Source organism: Bufo gargarizans, chromosome 1, assembly GCF_014858855.1.
Source record: "Bufo gargarizans isolate SCDJY-AF-19 chromosome 1, ASM1485885v1, whole genome shotgun sequence".
NCBI classification, from domain to species: Eukaryota; Metazoa; Chordata; class Amphibia; order Anura; family Bufonidae; genus Bufo; species Bufo gargarizans.
In genome coordinates, this window is record NC_058080.1 from 244,080,477 (window position 1) to 244,098,437 (window position 17,961).

The 17,961-nt window shown below is 44.7% G+C and overlaps 1 protein-coding gene across 3 annotated transcripts in view; it reads left to right on the plus strand.

Annotated features, from left to right (window-relative positions):
- The window catches only part of LOC122924588 (alcohol dehydrogenase 1-like), a 116,145-nt gene that overhangs the window by 87,294 nt on the left and 10,890 nt on the right, over positions 1–17,961 (plus strand). For 2 of the 3 annotated variants that reach the window (XM_044275849.1, XM_044275839.1), the window contains exon 7: positions 11,913–12,048. The exons of the other annotated variant lie outside the window; for it this stretch is intronic. In XM_044275849.1, coding sequence (XP_044131784.1) covers positions 11,913–12,048 — 136 coding nt within the window. The remainder of the gene's footprint in view (positions 1–11,912; positions 12,049–17,961) is intronic. 3 annotated transcript variants of the gene reach the window in all.

Sequence of the window (17,961 nt, forward strand, 5' to 3'; positions counted from 1 at the left end):
CTCTTCCAATCATTACGTTAGGTTTGGTGCCATCTTGGTGGTTGTTTTCTTCTTTCTCTCCTTCATTCTTAGTATAAGATAGCTTATGTCTGAGTTATTTAGCCAACGTTGTTGTAGAGGCTGATGTAACTTACTAATGTAATTTACATTAGTGTATACTAATTCTGTGGGGTTTTATATGCTGTCAATTAAAGACAATAATGCCCCGTAAGAAATGGAATTTGATTGGACAATTGTCAGTCCACTGTGGAAGTTACTGTTAAAGGGGTGGGCACTGTGGAGGTAACTGTTAAGGGGGCAGGGGACTGTGGAGGACACTATTAAAGGGGCAGCTGCTGCGGAGGTCAGTGTTAAGGAAGCGGGGTACTGTGAGGTCACTGTTAAGGGAGCGAGGTACTTTGGCAGTCACTGTTAAAGAAAGAACAACCAATAAGAGAACTCCAATATAGTACATACAATACACTGGGGTCTAGCATAAATATAGTCTAGCGTAAGTATAGTCACTGTTAAATGGGCAGGTGCTGTGGAGGTCTCTGTTAAGGGGGTAGGAAATGGTGGAGGTCACAGTTAAGGGGACTGTCCCCTATGGCGGTCACTGTAAAGGGGTTGGGGTGCTGTGGAACTCACTGTTAAAGGGGCAGGCTGCTGTGAAGGTCAAAGTTAAGGGGGTGGGCTGCTGTGGAGGTCCCATTTTAAAAAGGTGGGGCACTGTGTGTGTGGGGGGGGGGGGGGTCAGTATTAAGGGGTAGGGTGCTGTGGAGGTAACTGTTAAGGGGCGGGGTCACATTATGGGGTGATACTGTCTATCTTTTAACGACACACACAAACATTAATTGAAATAGTTAAAATATACCAGTGCGAATCTGGGTTCTTCTGCTAGTAAAATATGAATGTTACTGAATATTTATTTAATTTATAGCTATTGTTTTACTTCCTTTCATTACCTTGTTTGTAGCTTTAACCAAGTCCGGTGGGGCACATTTTTTTTTATTATAGAGCTCACAATGGAATAAATATACTTATCAGAAAATTGATATTACCCCTTCCAATTCTCTCATCACTACCATTCTGTTGATTACTAGGTCCCCGCTGGTCTCCAGGTCTAGGCTCGGTGCACTGGAACTAGCCAGAGATTCCCACTCAGCCAATCACTGGCTGAGGAAAGTCACTGCTTATACTGCATCCTGTGTCTGGACCAGGAAGTTGAGACCAGTGAGGATCCAGTCAGAATCGGAATGCCATCAGTCTAAGATTGGTAAGGGTGAGTATCGATTCTATCTTTTTTTTTTTTTTTTTACTTCATTCTGATCTCTTTACTAAAAATGTTGCCCTACTAAGTTGGTACTGTTCTTGCAGGGGAAAAGGGTCCATCTTAAAACAAAAATGTAAGACAACGGGAGGGAAATATTAAAACTAGCATTAGGCTTCATTTAGAATTGTTCAAAAAATCATGCATCGTTGTGGCATTTTGTAGACTTTTTCCAACATCAGTTTTTATAAAAAGTGCACGAAAACCTACAAGACTGGTCACAGCTGCAGGTACATTTATGGTGCATTTTTTTTTTGCTGAAATCAAAGTCTATGGGTGGAAAATGTCCTGGAACGGCCACACCTGCAAATTAATCCACTGTTTGGTAAAAGTGAAAGTTTTATCCGACTCCATAACGATCAATCATATTAGAACGCTATGGAAAATGTTTTGATTATTATATATCCTGCTCAACTCCTCTAACAGCTCCCATATTTAAAGCGATCATACTTTTTCTTAGTGTGTAGGAGCCAGCTAGCAGCCATACATTTTTTCTGTCATGTATAACGGAAACAAACAGAACAGTTATTTGGCCTCATAGACATTTATTAGGACAGAGCAAAATGGAATGCCTCTTAAATAGGGATGAGCGAACTCGAACTGTATAGTTCGGGTTCGTACCGAATTTTGGGGTGTCCGTGACACGGACCCGAACCCGGACATTTTCGTAAAAGTCTGGGTTCGGGTTCGGTGTTCGTCGCTTTCTTGGCGCTTTTGTGACGCTTTCTTGGCGCTTTTTGAAAGGCTGCAAAGCAGCCAATCAACAAGCGTCATACTACTTGCCCCCAGAGGCCGTCACAGCCATGCCTACTATTGGCATGGCTGTGATTGGCCAGAGCACCATGTGACCCAGCCTCTATTTAAGCTGGAGTCACATAGCGCCGCCCGTCACTCTGCTCTGATTAGCGTAGGGAGAGGTTGCGGCTGCGACAGTAGGGCGAGATTAGGCAGATTAACTCCTCCAAAGGACTTGATTAATCGATCGATCTGCAGCTGTGCATCATTGAGCTGCTGAAATTCAATTGCTCATTGTTTTTAGGCTGCCCAGACCGTTTGTCAGTCACTTTTTTCTGGGGTGATCGGCGGCCATTTTGTGTCTTGTGCGGTGCTGCGACCAAGTGCATCCAAGCTGCGACCAAGTGCATTTAACCCTCAATGGTGTGGTTGTTTTTTGGCTAAAGCCTACATCAGGGTGAAGCTGTCACACCAAGTGCATTTAACCAGCAATAGTCTGTTCATTTTTTGGCCATATACTACATCAGGGGCAAGCTGCGCCCGTCACCAAGTGCATTTAACCCTCAGTAGTGTGGTTGGTCAAGCTGTCACACCAAGTGCATTTAACCAACAATAGTCTGTTCATTTTTTGGCCATATACTACATCAGGGGCAAGCTGCGCCCGTCACCAAGTGCATTTAACCCTCAGTAGTGTGGTTGGTCAAGCTGTCACACCAAGTGCATTTAACCAGCAATAGTCTGTTCATTATTTGGCCATATGCTACATCAGGGGCAAGCTGCGCCTGTCACCAAGTGCATTTAACCCTCAATGGTGTGGTTGTTTTTTGGCTAAAGCCTACATCAGGGTGAAGCTGTCACACCAAGTGCATTTAACCAGCAATAGTCTGTTCATTTTTTGGCCATATACTACATCAGGGGCAAGCTGCGCCCGTCACCAAGTGCATTTAACCCTCAGTAGTGTGGTTGGTCAAGCTGTCACACCAAGTGCATTTAACCAGCAATAGTGTGGTTATTTTTTGGTCATATCCCAGTCTAATTCTGTCACTAAATCCATACCGGTCACCCAGCGCCTAAATACTAGGCCTCAAATTTATATCCCGCTAAATCTGTCGTTACCGCTGTACTGTTGTGGCTGGGCAAGTTATTTAGTGTCCGTCAAAGCACATTTTTTGTTCAGGGTTGAAATACAATTCCCAATTTAGCAATTTCATAATTTAGTGGTTTCTGCTATATCAGAGCTATTTGAAATCTATCCCTAAAAGGGTATATAATATTCAAGGTGCACATTGGGTCATTCAGAATAACTTCACACACACGCTACTGTGCATTTCCAAGTCTAATTCTGTTAGTAAATCCATACCGGTCACCCAGCGCCTAAATACTAGGCCTCAAATTTATATCCCGCTAAATCTGTCGTTACCGCTGTACTGTTGTGGCTGGGCAAGTTATTTAGTGTCCGTTAAAGCACATTTTTTGTTCAGGGTTGAAATACAATTCCCAATTTAGCAATTTCATAATTTAGTGGTTTCTGCTATATCAGAGCTATTTGAAATCTACCCCTAAAAGGGTATATAATATTCAAGGTGCACATAGGGTCATTCAGAATAACTTCACACACACGCTACTGTGCATTTCCAAGTCTAATTCTGTTAGTAAATCCATACCGGTCACCCAGCGCCTAAATACTAGGCCTCAAATTTATATCCCGCTAAATCTGTCGTTACCGCTGTACTGTTGTGGATGGACAAGTTATTTAGTGTCCGTCAAAGCACATTTTTTGTTCTGGGTTGAAATACAATTCCCAATTTAGCAATTTCATAATTTAGTGGTTTCTGCTATATCAGAGCTATTTGAAATCTATCCCTAAAAGGGTATATAATATTCAAGGTGCACATAGGGTCATTCAGAATAACTTCACACACACGCTACTGGGCATTTCCAAGTCTAATTATGTTAGTAAATCCATACCGGTCACCCAGCGCCTAAATACTAGGCCTCAAATTTATATCCCGCTAAATCTGTTGTTACCGCTGTACTGTTGTGGCTGGGCAAGTTATTTAGTGTCCGTTAAAGCACATTTTTTGTTCAGGGTTGAAATACAATTCCCAATTTAGCAATTTCATAATTTAGTGGTTTCTGCTATATCAGAGCTATTTGAAATCTATCCCTAAAAGGGTATATAATATTCAAGGTGCACAAATGCTACTGTGCATTTACAAGTCTAATTCTGTCAGTAAATCCATACCGGTCACCCAGCGCCTAAATACTAGGCCTCAAATTTATATTCAGCTGAATTTGAATACAATACATTTGGCCAAATAATATTTTTGTTGTTGTGGTGAACCATAACAATGAGGAAAACATCTAGTAAGGGACGCGGACGTGGACATGGTCGTGGTGGTGTTAGTGGACCCTCTGGTGCTGGGAGAGGACGTGGCCGTTCTGCCACATCCACACGTCCTAGTGTACCAACTACCTCAGGTCCCAGTAGCCGCCAGAATTTACAGCGATATATGGTGGGGCCCAATGCCGTTCTAAGGATGGTAAGGCCTGAGCAGGTACAGGCATTAGTCAATTGGGTGGCCGACAGTGGATCCAGCACGTTCACATTATCTCCCACCCAGTCTTCTGCAGAAAGCGCACAGATGGCGCCTGAAAACCAACCCCATCAGTCTGTCACATCACCCCCATGCATATCAGGGAAACTGTCTGAGCCTCAAGTTATGCAGCAGTCTCTTATGCTGTTTGAAGACTCTGCTGGCAGGGTTTCCCAAGGGCATCCACCTAGCCCTTCCCCAGCGGTGGAAGACATAGACTGCACTGACGCACAACCACTTATGTTTCCTGATGATGAGGACATGGGAATACCACCTCAGCATGTCTCTGATGATGACGAAACACAGGTGCCAACTGCTGCGTCTTTCTGCAGTGTGCAGACTGAACAGGAGGTCAGGGATCAAGACTGGGTGGAAGACGATGCAGGGGACGATGAGGTCCTAGACCCCACATGGAATGAAGGTCGTGCCACTGACTTTCACAGTTCGGAGGAAGAGGCAGTGGTGAGACCGAGCCAACAGCGTAGCAAAAGAGGGAGCAGTGGGCAAAAGCAGAACACCCGCCGCCAAGAGACTCCGCCTGCTACTGACCGCCGCCATCTGGGACCGAGCACCCCAAAGGCAGCTTCAAGGAGTTCCCTGGCATGGCACTTCTTCAAACAATGTGCTGACGACAAGACCCGAGTGGTTTGCACGCTGTGCCATCAGAGCCTGAAGCGAGGCATTAACGTTCTGAACCTGAGCACAACCTGCATGACCAGGCACCTGCATGCAAAGCATGAACTGCAGTGGAGTAAACACCTTAAAACCAAGGAAGTCACTCAGGCTCCCCCTGCTACCTCTTCTGCTGCTGCCGCCTCGGCCTCTTCTGCTGCTGCCGCCTCGGCCTCTTCCTCCGCCTCTGGAGGAACGTTGGCACCTGCCGCCCAGCAAACAGGGGATGTACCACCAACACCACCACCACCTCCGTCACCAAGCGTCTCAACCATGTCACACGGCAGCGTTCAGCTCTCCATCTCACAAACATTTGAGAGAAAGCGTAAATTCCCACCTAGCCACCCTCGATCCCTGGCCCTGAATGCCAGCATTTCTAAACTACTGGCCTATGAAATGCTGTCATTTAGGCTGGTGGACACAGACCGCTTCAAACAGCTCATGTCGCTTGCTGTCCCACAGTATGTTGTTCCCAGCCGCCACTACTTCTCCAAGAGAGCCGTGCCTTCCCTGCACAACCAAGTATCCGATAAAATCTAGTGTGCACTGCGCAACGCCATCTGTAGCAAGGTCCACCTAACCACAGATACGTGGACCAGTAAGCACGGCCAGGGACGCTATATCTCCCTAACTGCACACTGGGTAAATGTAGTGGCAGCTGGGCCCCAGGCGGAGAGCTGTTTGGCGCACGTCCTTCCGCCGCCAAGGATCGCAGGGCAACATTCTTTGCCTCCTGTTGCCACCTCCACCTTCTCGGCTTCCTCCTCCTCTTCTTCCACCTGCTCATCCAGTCAGCCACACACCTTCACCACCAACTTCAGCACAGCCCGGGGTAAACGTCAGCAGGCCATTCTGAAACTCATATGTTTGGGGGACAGGCCCCACACCGCACAGGAGTTGTGGCGGGGTATAGAACAACAGACCGACGAGTGGTTGCTGCCGGTGAGCCTCAAGCCCGGCCTGGTGGTGTGTGATAATGGGCGAAATCTCGTTGCAGCTCTGGGACTAGCCAATTTGACGCACATCCCTTGCTTGGCGCATGTGCTGAATTTGGTGGTGCAGAAGTTCATTCACAACTACCCCGACATGTCAGAGCTGCTGCATAAAGTGCAGGCCGTCTGTTCGCGCTTCCGGCGTTCACATCCTGCTGCTGCTCGCCTGTCTGCGCTACAGCGTAACTTCGGCCTTCCCGCTCACCGCCTCATATGCGACGTGCCCACCAGGTGGAACTCCACCTTGCACATGCTGGACAGACTGTGCGAGCAGCAGCAGGCCATAGTGGAGTTTCAGCTGCAGCACGCACGGGTCAGTCGCACTACAGAACAGCACCACTTCACCACCAATGACTGGGCCTCCATGCGAGACCTGTGTGCCCTGTTGCGCTGTTTCGAGTACTCCACCAACATGGCCAGTGGCGATGACGCCGTTATCAGCGTTACAATACCACTTCTATGTCTCCTTGAGAAAACACTTAGGGCGATAATGGAAGAGGAGGTGGCCCAGGAGGAGGAGGAGGAGGAGGAAGAGGGGTAATTTTTAGCACTTTCAGGCCAGTCTCTTCGAAGTGACTCAGAGGGAGGTTTTTGGCAACAGCAGAGGCCAGGTACAAATGTGGCCAGCCAGGGCCCACTACTGGAGGACGAGGAGGACGAGGATGAGGAGGAGGTGGAGGAGGATGAGGATGAAGCATGGTCACAGCGGGGTGGCACCCAACGCAGCTCGGGTCCATCACTGGTGCATGGCTGGGGGGAAAGGCAGGACGATGACGATACGCCTCCCACAGAGGACAGCTTGTCCTTACCCCTGGGCAGCCTGGCACACATGAGCGACTACATGCTGCAGTGCCTGCGCAACGACAGCAGAGTTGCCCACATTTTAACCTGTGCGGACTCCTGGGTTGCCACCCTGCTGGATCCACGCTACAAAGACAATGTGCCCACCTTACTTCCTGCACTGGAGCGTGATAGGAAGATGCGCGAGTACAAGCGCACGTTGGTAGACGCGCTACTGAGAGCATTCCCAAATGTCACAGGGGAACAAGTGGAAGCCCAAGGCCAAGGCAGAGGAGGAGCAAGAGGTCGCCAAGGCAGCTGTGTCACGGCCAGCTCCTCTGAGGGCAGGGTTAGCATGGCAGAGATGTGGAAAACTTTTGTCAACACGCCACAGCTAACTGCACCACCACCTGATACGCAACGTGTTAGCAGGAAGCAACATTTCACTAACATGGTGGAACAGTACGTGTGCACACCCCTCCACGTACTGACTGATGGTTCGGCCCCATTCAACTTCTGGGTCTCTAAATTGTCCACGTGGCCAGAGCTAGCCTTTTATGCCTTGGAGGTGCTGGCCTGCCCGGCGGCCAGCGTTTTGTCTGAACGTGTATTCAGCACGGCAGGGGGCGTCATTACAGACAAACGCAGCCGCCTGTCTACAGCCAATGTGGACAAGCTGACGTTCATAAAAATGAACCAGGCATGGATCCCACAGGACCTGTCCGTCCCTTGTCCTGATTAGACATTAACTACCTCCCCTTAACCATATATTATTGGACTCCAGGGCACTTCCTCATTCAATCCTATTTTTATTTTCATTTTACCATTATATTGCGAGGCTACCCAAAGTTGAATGAACCTCTCCTCTGTCTGGGTGCCGGGGCCTAAATATATGCCAATGGACTGTTCCAATGTTGGGTGACGTGAAGCCTGATTCTCTGCTATGACATGCAGACTAATTCTCTGCTGACATGAAGCCAGATCCTCTGTTACGGGACCTCTCTCCTCTGCCTGGGTGCTGGGCCTAAATATCTGACAATGGACTGTTGCAGTGGTGGCTGACGTGAAGCCTGATTTTCTGCTATGACATGCAGACTGATTCTCTGCTGACATGAAGCCAGATTGTCTGTTACGGGACCTCTCTCCTCTGCCTGGGTGCTGGGCCTAAATTTATGAAAATGGACTCTTACAGTGGTGGGTGACGTGAAGCCTGATTCTCTGCTATGACATGCAGACTAATTCTCTGCTGACATGAAGCCAGATCCTCTGTTACGGGACCTCTCTCCTCTGCCTGGGTGCTGGGCCTAAATATCTGACAATGGACTGTTGCATTGGTGGCTGACGTGAAGCCTGATTCTCTGCTATGACATGCAGACTAATTCTCTGCTGACATGAAGCCAGATTGTCTGTTACGGGACCTCTCTCCTCTGCCTGGGTGCTGGGCCTAAATTTATGAAAATGGACTCTTACAGTGGTGGGTGACGTGAAGCCTGATTCTCTGCTATGACATGAAGACTGATTCTCTGCTGACATGAAGCCAGATTGTCTGTTACGGGACCTCTCTCCTCTGCCTGGGTGCTGGGCCTAAATTTATGAAAATGGACTCTTACAGAGGTGGGTGACGTGAAGCCTGATTCTCTGCTATGACATGAAGACTGATTCTCTGCTGACATGAAGCCAGATTGTCTGTTACGGGACCTCTCTCCTCTGCCTGGGTGCTGGGCCTAAATTTATGAAAATGGACTGTTGCAGTGGTGGGTGACGTGAAGCCTGATTCTCTGCTATGATATGAAGACTGATTCTCTGCTGACATGAAGCCAGATCCTCTGTTACGGGACCTCTCTCCTCTGCCTGGGTGCTGGGCCTAAATATCTGACAATGGACTGTTGCATTGGTGGCTGACGTGAAGCCTGATTCTCTGCTATGACATGCAGACTAATTCTCTGCTGACATGAAGCCAGATCCTCTGTTACGGGACCTCTCTCCTCTGCCTGGGTGCTGGGCCTAAATATCTGACAATGGACTGTTGCATTGGTGGCTGACGTGAAGCCTGATTCTCTGCTATGACATGCAGACTAATTCTCTGCTGACATGAAGCCAGATTGTCTGTTACGGGACCTCTCTCCTCTGCCTGGGTGCTGGGCCTAAATTTATGAAAATGGACTCTTACAGTGGTGGGTGACGTGAAGCCTGATTCTCTGCTATGACATGAAGACTGATTCTCTGCTGACATGAAGCCAGATTGTCTGTTACGGGACCTCTCTCCTCTGCCTGGGTGCTGGGCCTAAATTTATGAAAATGGACTCTTACAGAGGTGGGTGACGTGAAGCCTGATTCTCTGCTATGACATGAAGACTGATTCTCTGCTGACATGAAGCCAGATTGTCTGTTACGGGACCTCTCTCCTCTGCCTGGGTGCTGGGCCTAAATTTATGAAAATGGACTGTTGCAGTGGTGGGTGACGTGAAGCCTGATTCTCTGCTATGATATGAAGACTGATTCTCTGCTGACATGAAGCCAGATCCTCTGTTACGGGACCTCTCTCCTCTGCCTGGGTGCTGGGCCTAAATATCTGACAATAGACTGTTGCATTGGTGGCTGACGTGAAGCCTGATTCTCTGCTATGACATGCAGACTAATTCTCTGCTGACATGAAGCCAGATCCTCTGTTACGGGACCTCTCTCCTCTGCCTGGGTGCTGGGCCTAAATATCTGACAATGGACTGTTGCATTGGTGGCTGACGTGAAGCCTGATTCTCTGCTATGACATGCAGACTAATTCTCTGCTGACATGAAGCCAGATTGTCTGTTACGGGACCTCTCTCCTCTGCCTGGGTGCTGGGCCTAAATTTATGAAAATGGACTCTTACAGTGGTGGGTGACGTGAAGCCTGATTCTCTGCTATGACATGAAGACTGATTCTCTGCTGACATGAAGCCAGATTGTCTGTTACGGGACCTCTCTCCTCTGCCTGGGTGCTGGGCCTAAATTTCTGAAAATGGACTCTTACAGTGGTGGGTGACGTGAAGCCTGATTCTCTGCTATGACATGAAGACTGATTCTCTGCTATGACATGCAGACTGATTCTCTGCTGACATGAAGCCAGATCCTCTGTTACGGGACCTCTCTCCTCTGCCTGGGTGCTGGGCCTAAATTTATGAAAATGGACTCTTACAGTGGTGGGTGACGTGAAGCCTGATTCTCTGCTATGACATGAAGACTGATTCTCTGCTGACATGAAGCCAGATTGTCTGTTACGGGACCTCTCTCCTCTGCCTGGGTGCTGGGCCTAAATTTCTGAAAATGGACTCTTACAGTGGTGGGTGACGTGAAGCCTGATTCTCTGCTATGACATGAAGACTGATTCTCTGCTATGACATGCAGACTGATTCTCTGCTGACATGAAGCCAGATCCTCTGTTACGGGACCTCTCTCCTCTGCCTGGGTGCTGGGCCTAAATTTATGAAAATGGACTGTTCCAGTGGTGGGTGACGGGAAGCCTGATTCTCTGCTATGGGACCTCTCTCCAATTGATTTTGGTTAATTTTTATTTATTTAATTTTTATTTTAATTCATTTCCCTATCCACATTTGTTTGCAGGGGATTTACCTACATGTTGCTGCCTTTTGCAGCCCTCTAGCCCTTTCCTGGGCTGTTTTACAGCTGTTTTAGTGCCGAAAAGTTTGGGTCCCCATTGACTTCAATGGGGTTCGGGTTCGGGACGAAGTTCGGATCGGGTTCGGATCCCGAACCCGAACATTTTCGGGAAGTTCGGCCGAACTTCTCGAACCCGAACATCCAGGTGTTCGCTCAACTCTACTCTTAAAGGCTTCCATTTTGCATTCCATCCTAGAATTCCATCCAGACCTCTGTAATAACTCTGAACTGTAACAGAATTCCCCTAACGCCAATGCGAACCCGCCCTAACTCATTTAGGACACTCTTCTATTAGCTAGAGCATAGAGTTGTTTAATGTAACTACAAAATTATTCCCGGAGAATGACCCATCAAGTCTGTAATGGAATACTATGTAATACTATAGTAAACCTGTAGCGATGCTGCAGGGGAATTGGACACTTGTTCTCCTTCAGATTACAGCTGATTGCTGGAGGTTCCAGAAGAAGGATATGATTAACTTGCTTTTAGTGAAACCTTCTTACAGAAAGACTCAAAAGTGAATGGCCACTTTAAAGTGAAAAAACTATCTGGTTTGGGACCATTAAACCACCAATAAGCTGTCATGCAACTGGGGTTTAGGGTGCCAAATTGCCTATAGCAAACACATCCATCCGCACAAAGAATAGTAAATGAAAATCAAACTAACTGGGAGAAGAGTTTAGGACTCTTCTCAATTGGCATAGGGCACACGTGCACTGCACTGATAAAATATGAGGATGGTACATCTCTCTTCACTACAAATCTGACAGTGAGATGTGCAGTCAGTCATTGGCTTCAATGTCAGAGTGTGCATGTGACCAATCCAAGTTAAAGTTAAATTTTCATTTGCTCATCTTTGCAGAATCTGATGGGTAGACATGGATATTTTTTTCAGGACCCTGAAGAAAATCCCTATACAGTATTTACAGGATGTTTCATATATATTTTTCACAATTTTATCGTTCCATTATGTTTATCTGAAAATATTTCTGGGAAAAAAATAGACTTGTCAGCTTATAGTACTTAAATGTACATTCAGTTTTACATTCTGTACATAATCTTATATCCGTAGTCAACATCAGTTTGCTGTTTGAAGCTCAACCATCTTCAGATGCCAATAGGCTGTACTTTTAGAATTCTTATTTACTTTGTTTTATTTCTTCAACCTAGAAAGCAGCCTTGGAGTGTACTCACATAGGATATGGAACTAGTGTGATTATAGGTGGGGCACCTCCAAATGCGCACATCACCTTTGATCCATATCTACTCTTCACAGGTCGTACATGGAAAGGAAGTATATTTGGAGGTACGAGGTGATTAGTGTAATTAACCCCACAATGTTATTATCAGAACTTAAGTACAGAGCTGGATTATGGACAGGACACTCGAGGCAAATACCCTTGGGCCTCTACTACCTTGGGAACTTAAGGGTCTATTTGACAGCTCAAACTGAGAAGGAGATCGCTGCATTTAATAACAGCGGTCTCCTCCGCTAGCGAGCAGACGGTTGCCAGGAAGGAACGCTTCCTTCCTGGCAACAGTCTGCTTGCTAGCAGAGGAGACCACTGTTATTAGATGCAGCGATCTCCTTCTCAGTTTAAGGAGAAGCGATATTTTTACCATCGCTCTTCACTATAATTAATCATTGTTTGCCGGCTGCAGATCATGACTAGACACCATGATATGCCAACTGCAAACAATGATTTTTTAACCTGTGAATAGATTTGGATTTCCCGATGAACGAGGGTTTGCTCATTCATCGGGCAATCGGTGGAAGTATTAGACTGCCAGATGATTGCTAATGAGCATTACTACGAACTCTCGTTAGCGATCATCATCTGCCGAAAAATTGGCAGGTGTAATACACCCTTTACTGTAGACAACCTTCACCACTCACCTTCCATAATAGACATTTAGTTACCTTATCTAGCCAAAAATATCTACCAAGTTGTCTGTGCATGCTGATGGCTCCACATTTTGAAGTCTCACAGAACCACTGATATGGTTGTCTTTAGAGATGAGCGAATTTTTCAAAAATTCGATTCGCCGGTTCGCTAAATTTTTCGGAAAAAATTTGATTCGATCAGAATATATTTGCGGCACATTACCAGCTATTTCCTGGCTGCTGAGAGCCTTTATAGTGGTGTAGAACACTGTGCCTTGTAGTAACACGCATGCATAGGGAGTCTGCTTTGGTAGTAAAATAATACTAGTCCAAATGACATGCAGATGACAGGCGTTGCACTTAGAATTACTGCACACTTCACTTATTAGGGCAGTCATGGGGCCAAAACTGACCAAATAACTCAAGTATGAACTCAACCTTACAGGTGGATGTTAGTGCCAAGAAGAAGCGTACTCCTTTTACACTATCGCCAGCTGATTCCACATTGAGTTATCAGAAGCTGTTCTATTAAACGCTTATACAAGTAGAACCCCACTGATAGAGTAGAGAGGGTGTCAGCAGTAAGTTTGTGTTAACATCACTGAATAATTTGCCCTTCCTCTTATCTGTCAGAACAATAACCCACAAAAAACATATCCTGTCTGTGGAGAATACCTCTTCACTCGGTCAGCATTTGTTCAATAATCCATCAGTATTGCTAAAAAAAAACAGGACTGGATCTAAAACAGAGATGACACGTGAATAGAATATTTGCATGTCTTCTGTGTTTTTTACCCACTCCTGCTTTGGGCTAGCAAATCATTAGCCAATTCTGATAGGACCATACAGGCCTTACAGCTGCTACACAGACAGGATCAGTTGTGTGTCTCATTTTTCCTTCCTTCTGACATTTCAGAAGAAGGGTCAAACAAATGATGATGTCAGCCAGGCCAAATGGCAAAATAGTGGCCCAGTCATGAAGTGGGGAGGGTGGGAACAGCATGAGGACACCACAGAGTGGCACAATAACAGAGTCTGGAGGTGTCAGCAGTAGCAGCATTGGGAGAAGGCCACAGAGTGGCACAATGACAGATTGTGGAGGTGGCAGCAGTATGAGGGAGCCACCGAGTGGCACAATGACAGAGTGTGGAGATAGTGGCAGCAGCATCAGTAGGAGGCCACAGAGTGGCACAATGACAGAGGCCGGAGGTGGCTGCAGCAGCATCAGGAGGAGGCCACAGAGCGGCACAATGACCGTGTGCAGAGGTGGCGGCAGCATCAGGAGATCAGAGTGGCAAGGTGACATAGTGTGGAGGTGGTGGCAGCATTAGGAGGCCACAGAGTGGCAAGGTGACATAATGTGGAGGTGGCAGCAGCATGAGGAGGCCACAGAGTGGCACGATGACAAGAGATTGCGGAGGTGGCAGCAGCACGAGGGGGCCAGAAAGTGGAACGATGACAAGAGATTGTGGAGGTGGCAGCAGCATGAAGAGGCCGCTTTGTCGATTAATTTATTAAAATTAGTTTTTTGACCGAAATACGTCAATAAAGATTTTACCACAAATACTACTGCAGCGCTGAACGCTAAATATATTTTATTTTTCGACCGAAATATGTCACTAAAGGTTTTGCCACATATTACTTCAACAGTGAACGCTGAATATATATTTTTTTCTACCGAAATACATCATTAAAGGTTTTACCACATATAACTGCAAAAGTGAACGCTGAATATATTTTGTTTTTGTAATGAAATAATAACTGCAGAAGTGAAATGCGTATATAGTTTTCATTTTGTACAGAAAAAAGCCAGCAAATGCTTTAAGCAGAAATAAATGCACTAGTGAAGTGCATATAATTTATTTCCTTTTTGTACTGAAATAGGACATCGAACACTTTCACCACATATAACTGCAGAAGTGAAATGTATATATATTTTTCCTTTTTGTACTGAAATAGGCCAGTAAACTCTTTCAACACATAACTGCAGAAGTGAACTGAAAACATATTTTTCCTTTTTGTACTGAAATAGGCCAGTAAACGCTTTTAGCAGAAATAAATGCACCAGTGAAGTGTGTATTTATTTTTTTCTTTCTATAATGAAATGGTCCACTGAACGCTTTTGCCACAAATAAGTGCACCAGTGAAGTGCATATATTTATTTATTTATTTCTATAATGAAATAAGCCACTAAATGCTTTTGCCACAAATAAGTGCACCAGTGAAGAGCGTATACTTTTTTCTTTCTGTACGCTTTCAACACATATAACTGCAGAAGTTAACTGCGTATATATTTTTCTTTTTTGAAAAGAGGCTAAAGGCTTTTCAAAATAGCACTTGCACACCAAGATCTGTATAATGGCTATTTGGATCCCCAAATAATCTTTCCCTGCACTTGAAAATCACTTTTCTAGCACTGTCCCTAGCACCTTCTGACGTCTCTCCCTGCACTAAGATGCTTTGAAATGATTCCTCCCTATCCTTTCCCTGCACTTATAAATCATTTTTTTCAGGGTTTTTTCACAATCAGGTTTTTCCAATTGCTGCACCTTCTCACATCTGTCCCTGCACTCAGAATGCTTGAAAATGTCTGACTCTAAGATAGCCGCCATATTTATAGGGCTGTGGCATCACAGGGCTGGCTGGCTGCTGATTGGCTGCATGCATGGCATTATGGGTCAGCCAGAGTTCCTTGCCCCATGTCCTCACACGTGTAGTTGTCATTGCAGCTGCCATTTTAGGAAAAATTGCGATTCGTTACCACGAAGCGAGGAAATTCACGTTTGTTGCAAATCCAAATTTTTCCTGGAATTTGGATCGAATTCCACTTCGTCTGATTCGATTAGCTCATCTCTAGTTGTCTTCATAACTTGTCGGGCATATTTATATCTGCACATTAAGGTCTGACAATATTAGAACCAAAATGGAGATTCACATTACCTTTAAGAGGCCAAACTCTCTGTTGGAATAAGCCAGAGAAGGAATGGTCACTGGCATACAATGTATATTGTTTTAAAAGTTATTGCCAACAGATGTGGTATCTTAAGAGAATGTAATGGGTCTCACATAAACTGTCTCAAATACCGGGGTCAAGAGAGGTTATTGCTTAAAAACACTGGTTTCTCTAAACATATCAGTCTGAGGAACAATGAGTGCTTAATGGCTAAGCCATGATCTGATAAGAGACATCCATAAAACACATCTGGTGTGGAATAGATATCTATTCATATATTCATATATATATATTCCTGTATGCATTTATTTAGCGTTTGAACTTGTTAATGATTCATATATACTATGCAATATTAATGTATTATAACCAATTAATAATGTATCTTTTTGTATTGTATCTCACTGAGGGAATATAGAGAGCTAAGTTGTATGTTCTTAAAAGAAGGATCTATTCAGAGAAACTGATGGTATTTCAAACATCATTACTCGAATAGCTGTGACAATTAGGTGTATACAAACCAGGGCAAAAGCTAGAAGTTTATGGTTCTCTTATCTGACCATAAATAAGATGGTCTGTTAACTGTCAAAATGGATCCATGGTGTCTGGGAAAGTGATCCTAAAGTGTCAGAAAGAATACCTCCTAATTGATTTAAGTTGGGAGAGACCAAAGGTTAAGAGGTGTAATAAAGCCAGATATATATGTAAATTCTAAAAATTGCTATATGATACAACAGTGCCATCAAGTGGTAGATGGGCAGAAGGAATGCCAATTAAATGACATCATCCCCATGATTACCATACGTAACACCCACCTTATCTAATTGGAAATCCCTAATCCAAGAGGGGATGGGCATAGATAAGGATGAGGATATCTAATCCAGTTTTGGGGAAGAAAGGAACTAAGATCACTTAAAAAAATCACTTGAGACAAAGAGGACTGGAGCCAAACATCACTTGGAACTTCTTCAGGGAGAACACTTGGGAATTCATTCATCAGCATCACTTCACACGTCAGGAACGTACCTCAGGACGGGATAGATCTGAATCTTGGAAAGCTGGGTCCCTTCTAAAAGCTCTTTATCCCAAAGCAAGGGGTAATGTATAATCTATTTTACTTGCAGTAATTATAAATCGCTCCAATTGGCATATAGTTGAGACCCCATTATTAGTGGGTCAATAGTGTTAAAACAATAATTTTATGGGAAATTTTAATGAACGTGCACATCATTAGAATTTCTGTAATATTGCTATCAGAGTGGAATCTCTGATCGGATTTTATTATCCGTAGTTAGGTCAACGGGCGTATTTATAAGGTGTCTCTTACTGCCATATTCTCTGATTGAGCATAAGGGATTTTCCACAGATTAATTTCTATTGTTTTTGTTGCATTATAATATTTTGATTACCAGTATATTAATCGGTAATAATTTGATAAAAGGAAAAAGTTGTATTGTATTGTACTTAAGTCAGCCTGTAAACGGTGGAGTACCATCTTATGGTCAATTTTGATATTATATTTGTATTCATTTGTATGCCATGTTTTCTGCTTGTATTTATAATAAATTATATTTTGTATAATTAATTGCACCCTGTTTCATTAGCCGCACAAATTAACTTTAGATCTCATCAATAAAAGAACTGGCGTTTATATGTCCGCCAATTAAATTTTCATTTTTTATTTTTTTTATTTTTCATAAAATATGAAATCATATTTTTATGATTCCATATCTTATATAAAATAAATACCCGACAAACTGCTATGGACCTCAGTGAAGAGTGTTATGTACATCCACAGTCTCTACTTCTATAATGACTGTTTTCAAGCACAAAAGCAAATTTCATTTTCAGGAAAGAATTTCTCAAATTTCTCTTTGGGAAAGGCTTTCAGGCCTTGTCCTGTGAAATCATGTGAAACTAACCTAATCTGACATTTTAGAGTGCCATCGACCACTGTAGAATTTGCCACAGAAAATACCTGCTACTAAATATCGGCTTTAATCATCTAAATGTAGCTTGTAGAAATCAATGTAGCTTGCTGCCAAAACAAACTCATTCAGATGAATGGAATTGCTTTTCAGTCGCAGAAATTTTCTGCAACAAAATCTTCTTCATGTGAAGGCATCCAAAGGGGGTCATTTACCTGGTGTAAAGTAGAACTCACTTAGGCTACTTTCACACCAGCGTTTCGGTGTCCACCTGTTTGATCCGTTTCAAGGCTCTCACAAGCGGCCTCAAACGGATCAGTTTAGCTCCAATGCATTCTGAAAGGATGCGGATCCGTTCAGAATGCATCAGTTTCGCTCCGTTCCGCCTCCATTCCGCTCTGGAGGCGGACACCAAAACGCTGCTTACAATGTAAGTCAATGGGGACAGATCCGTTT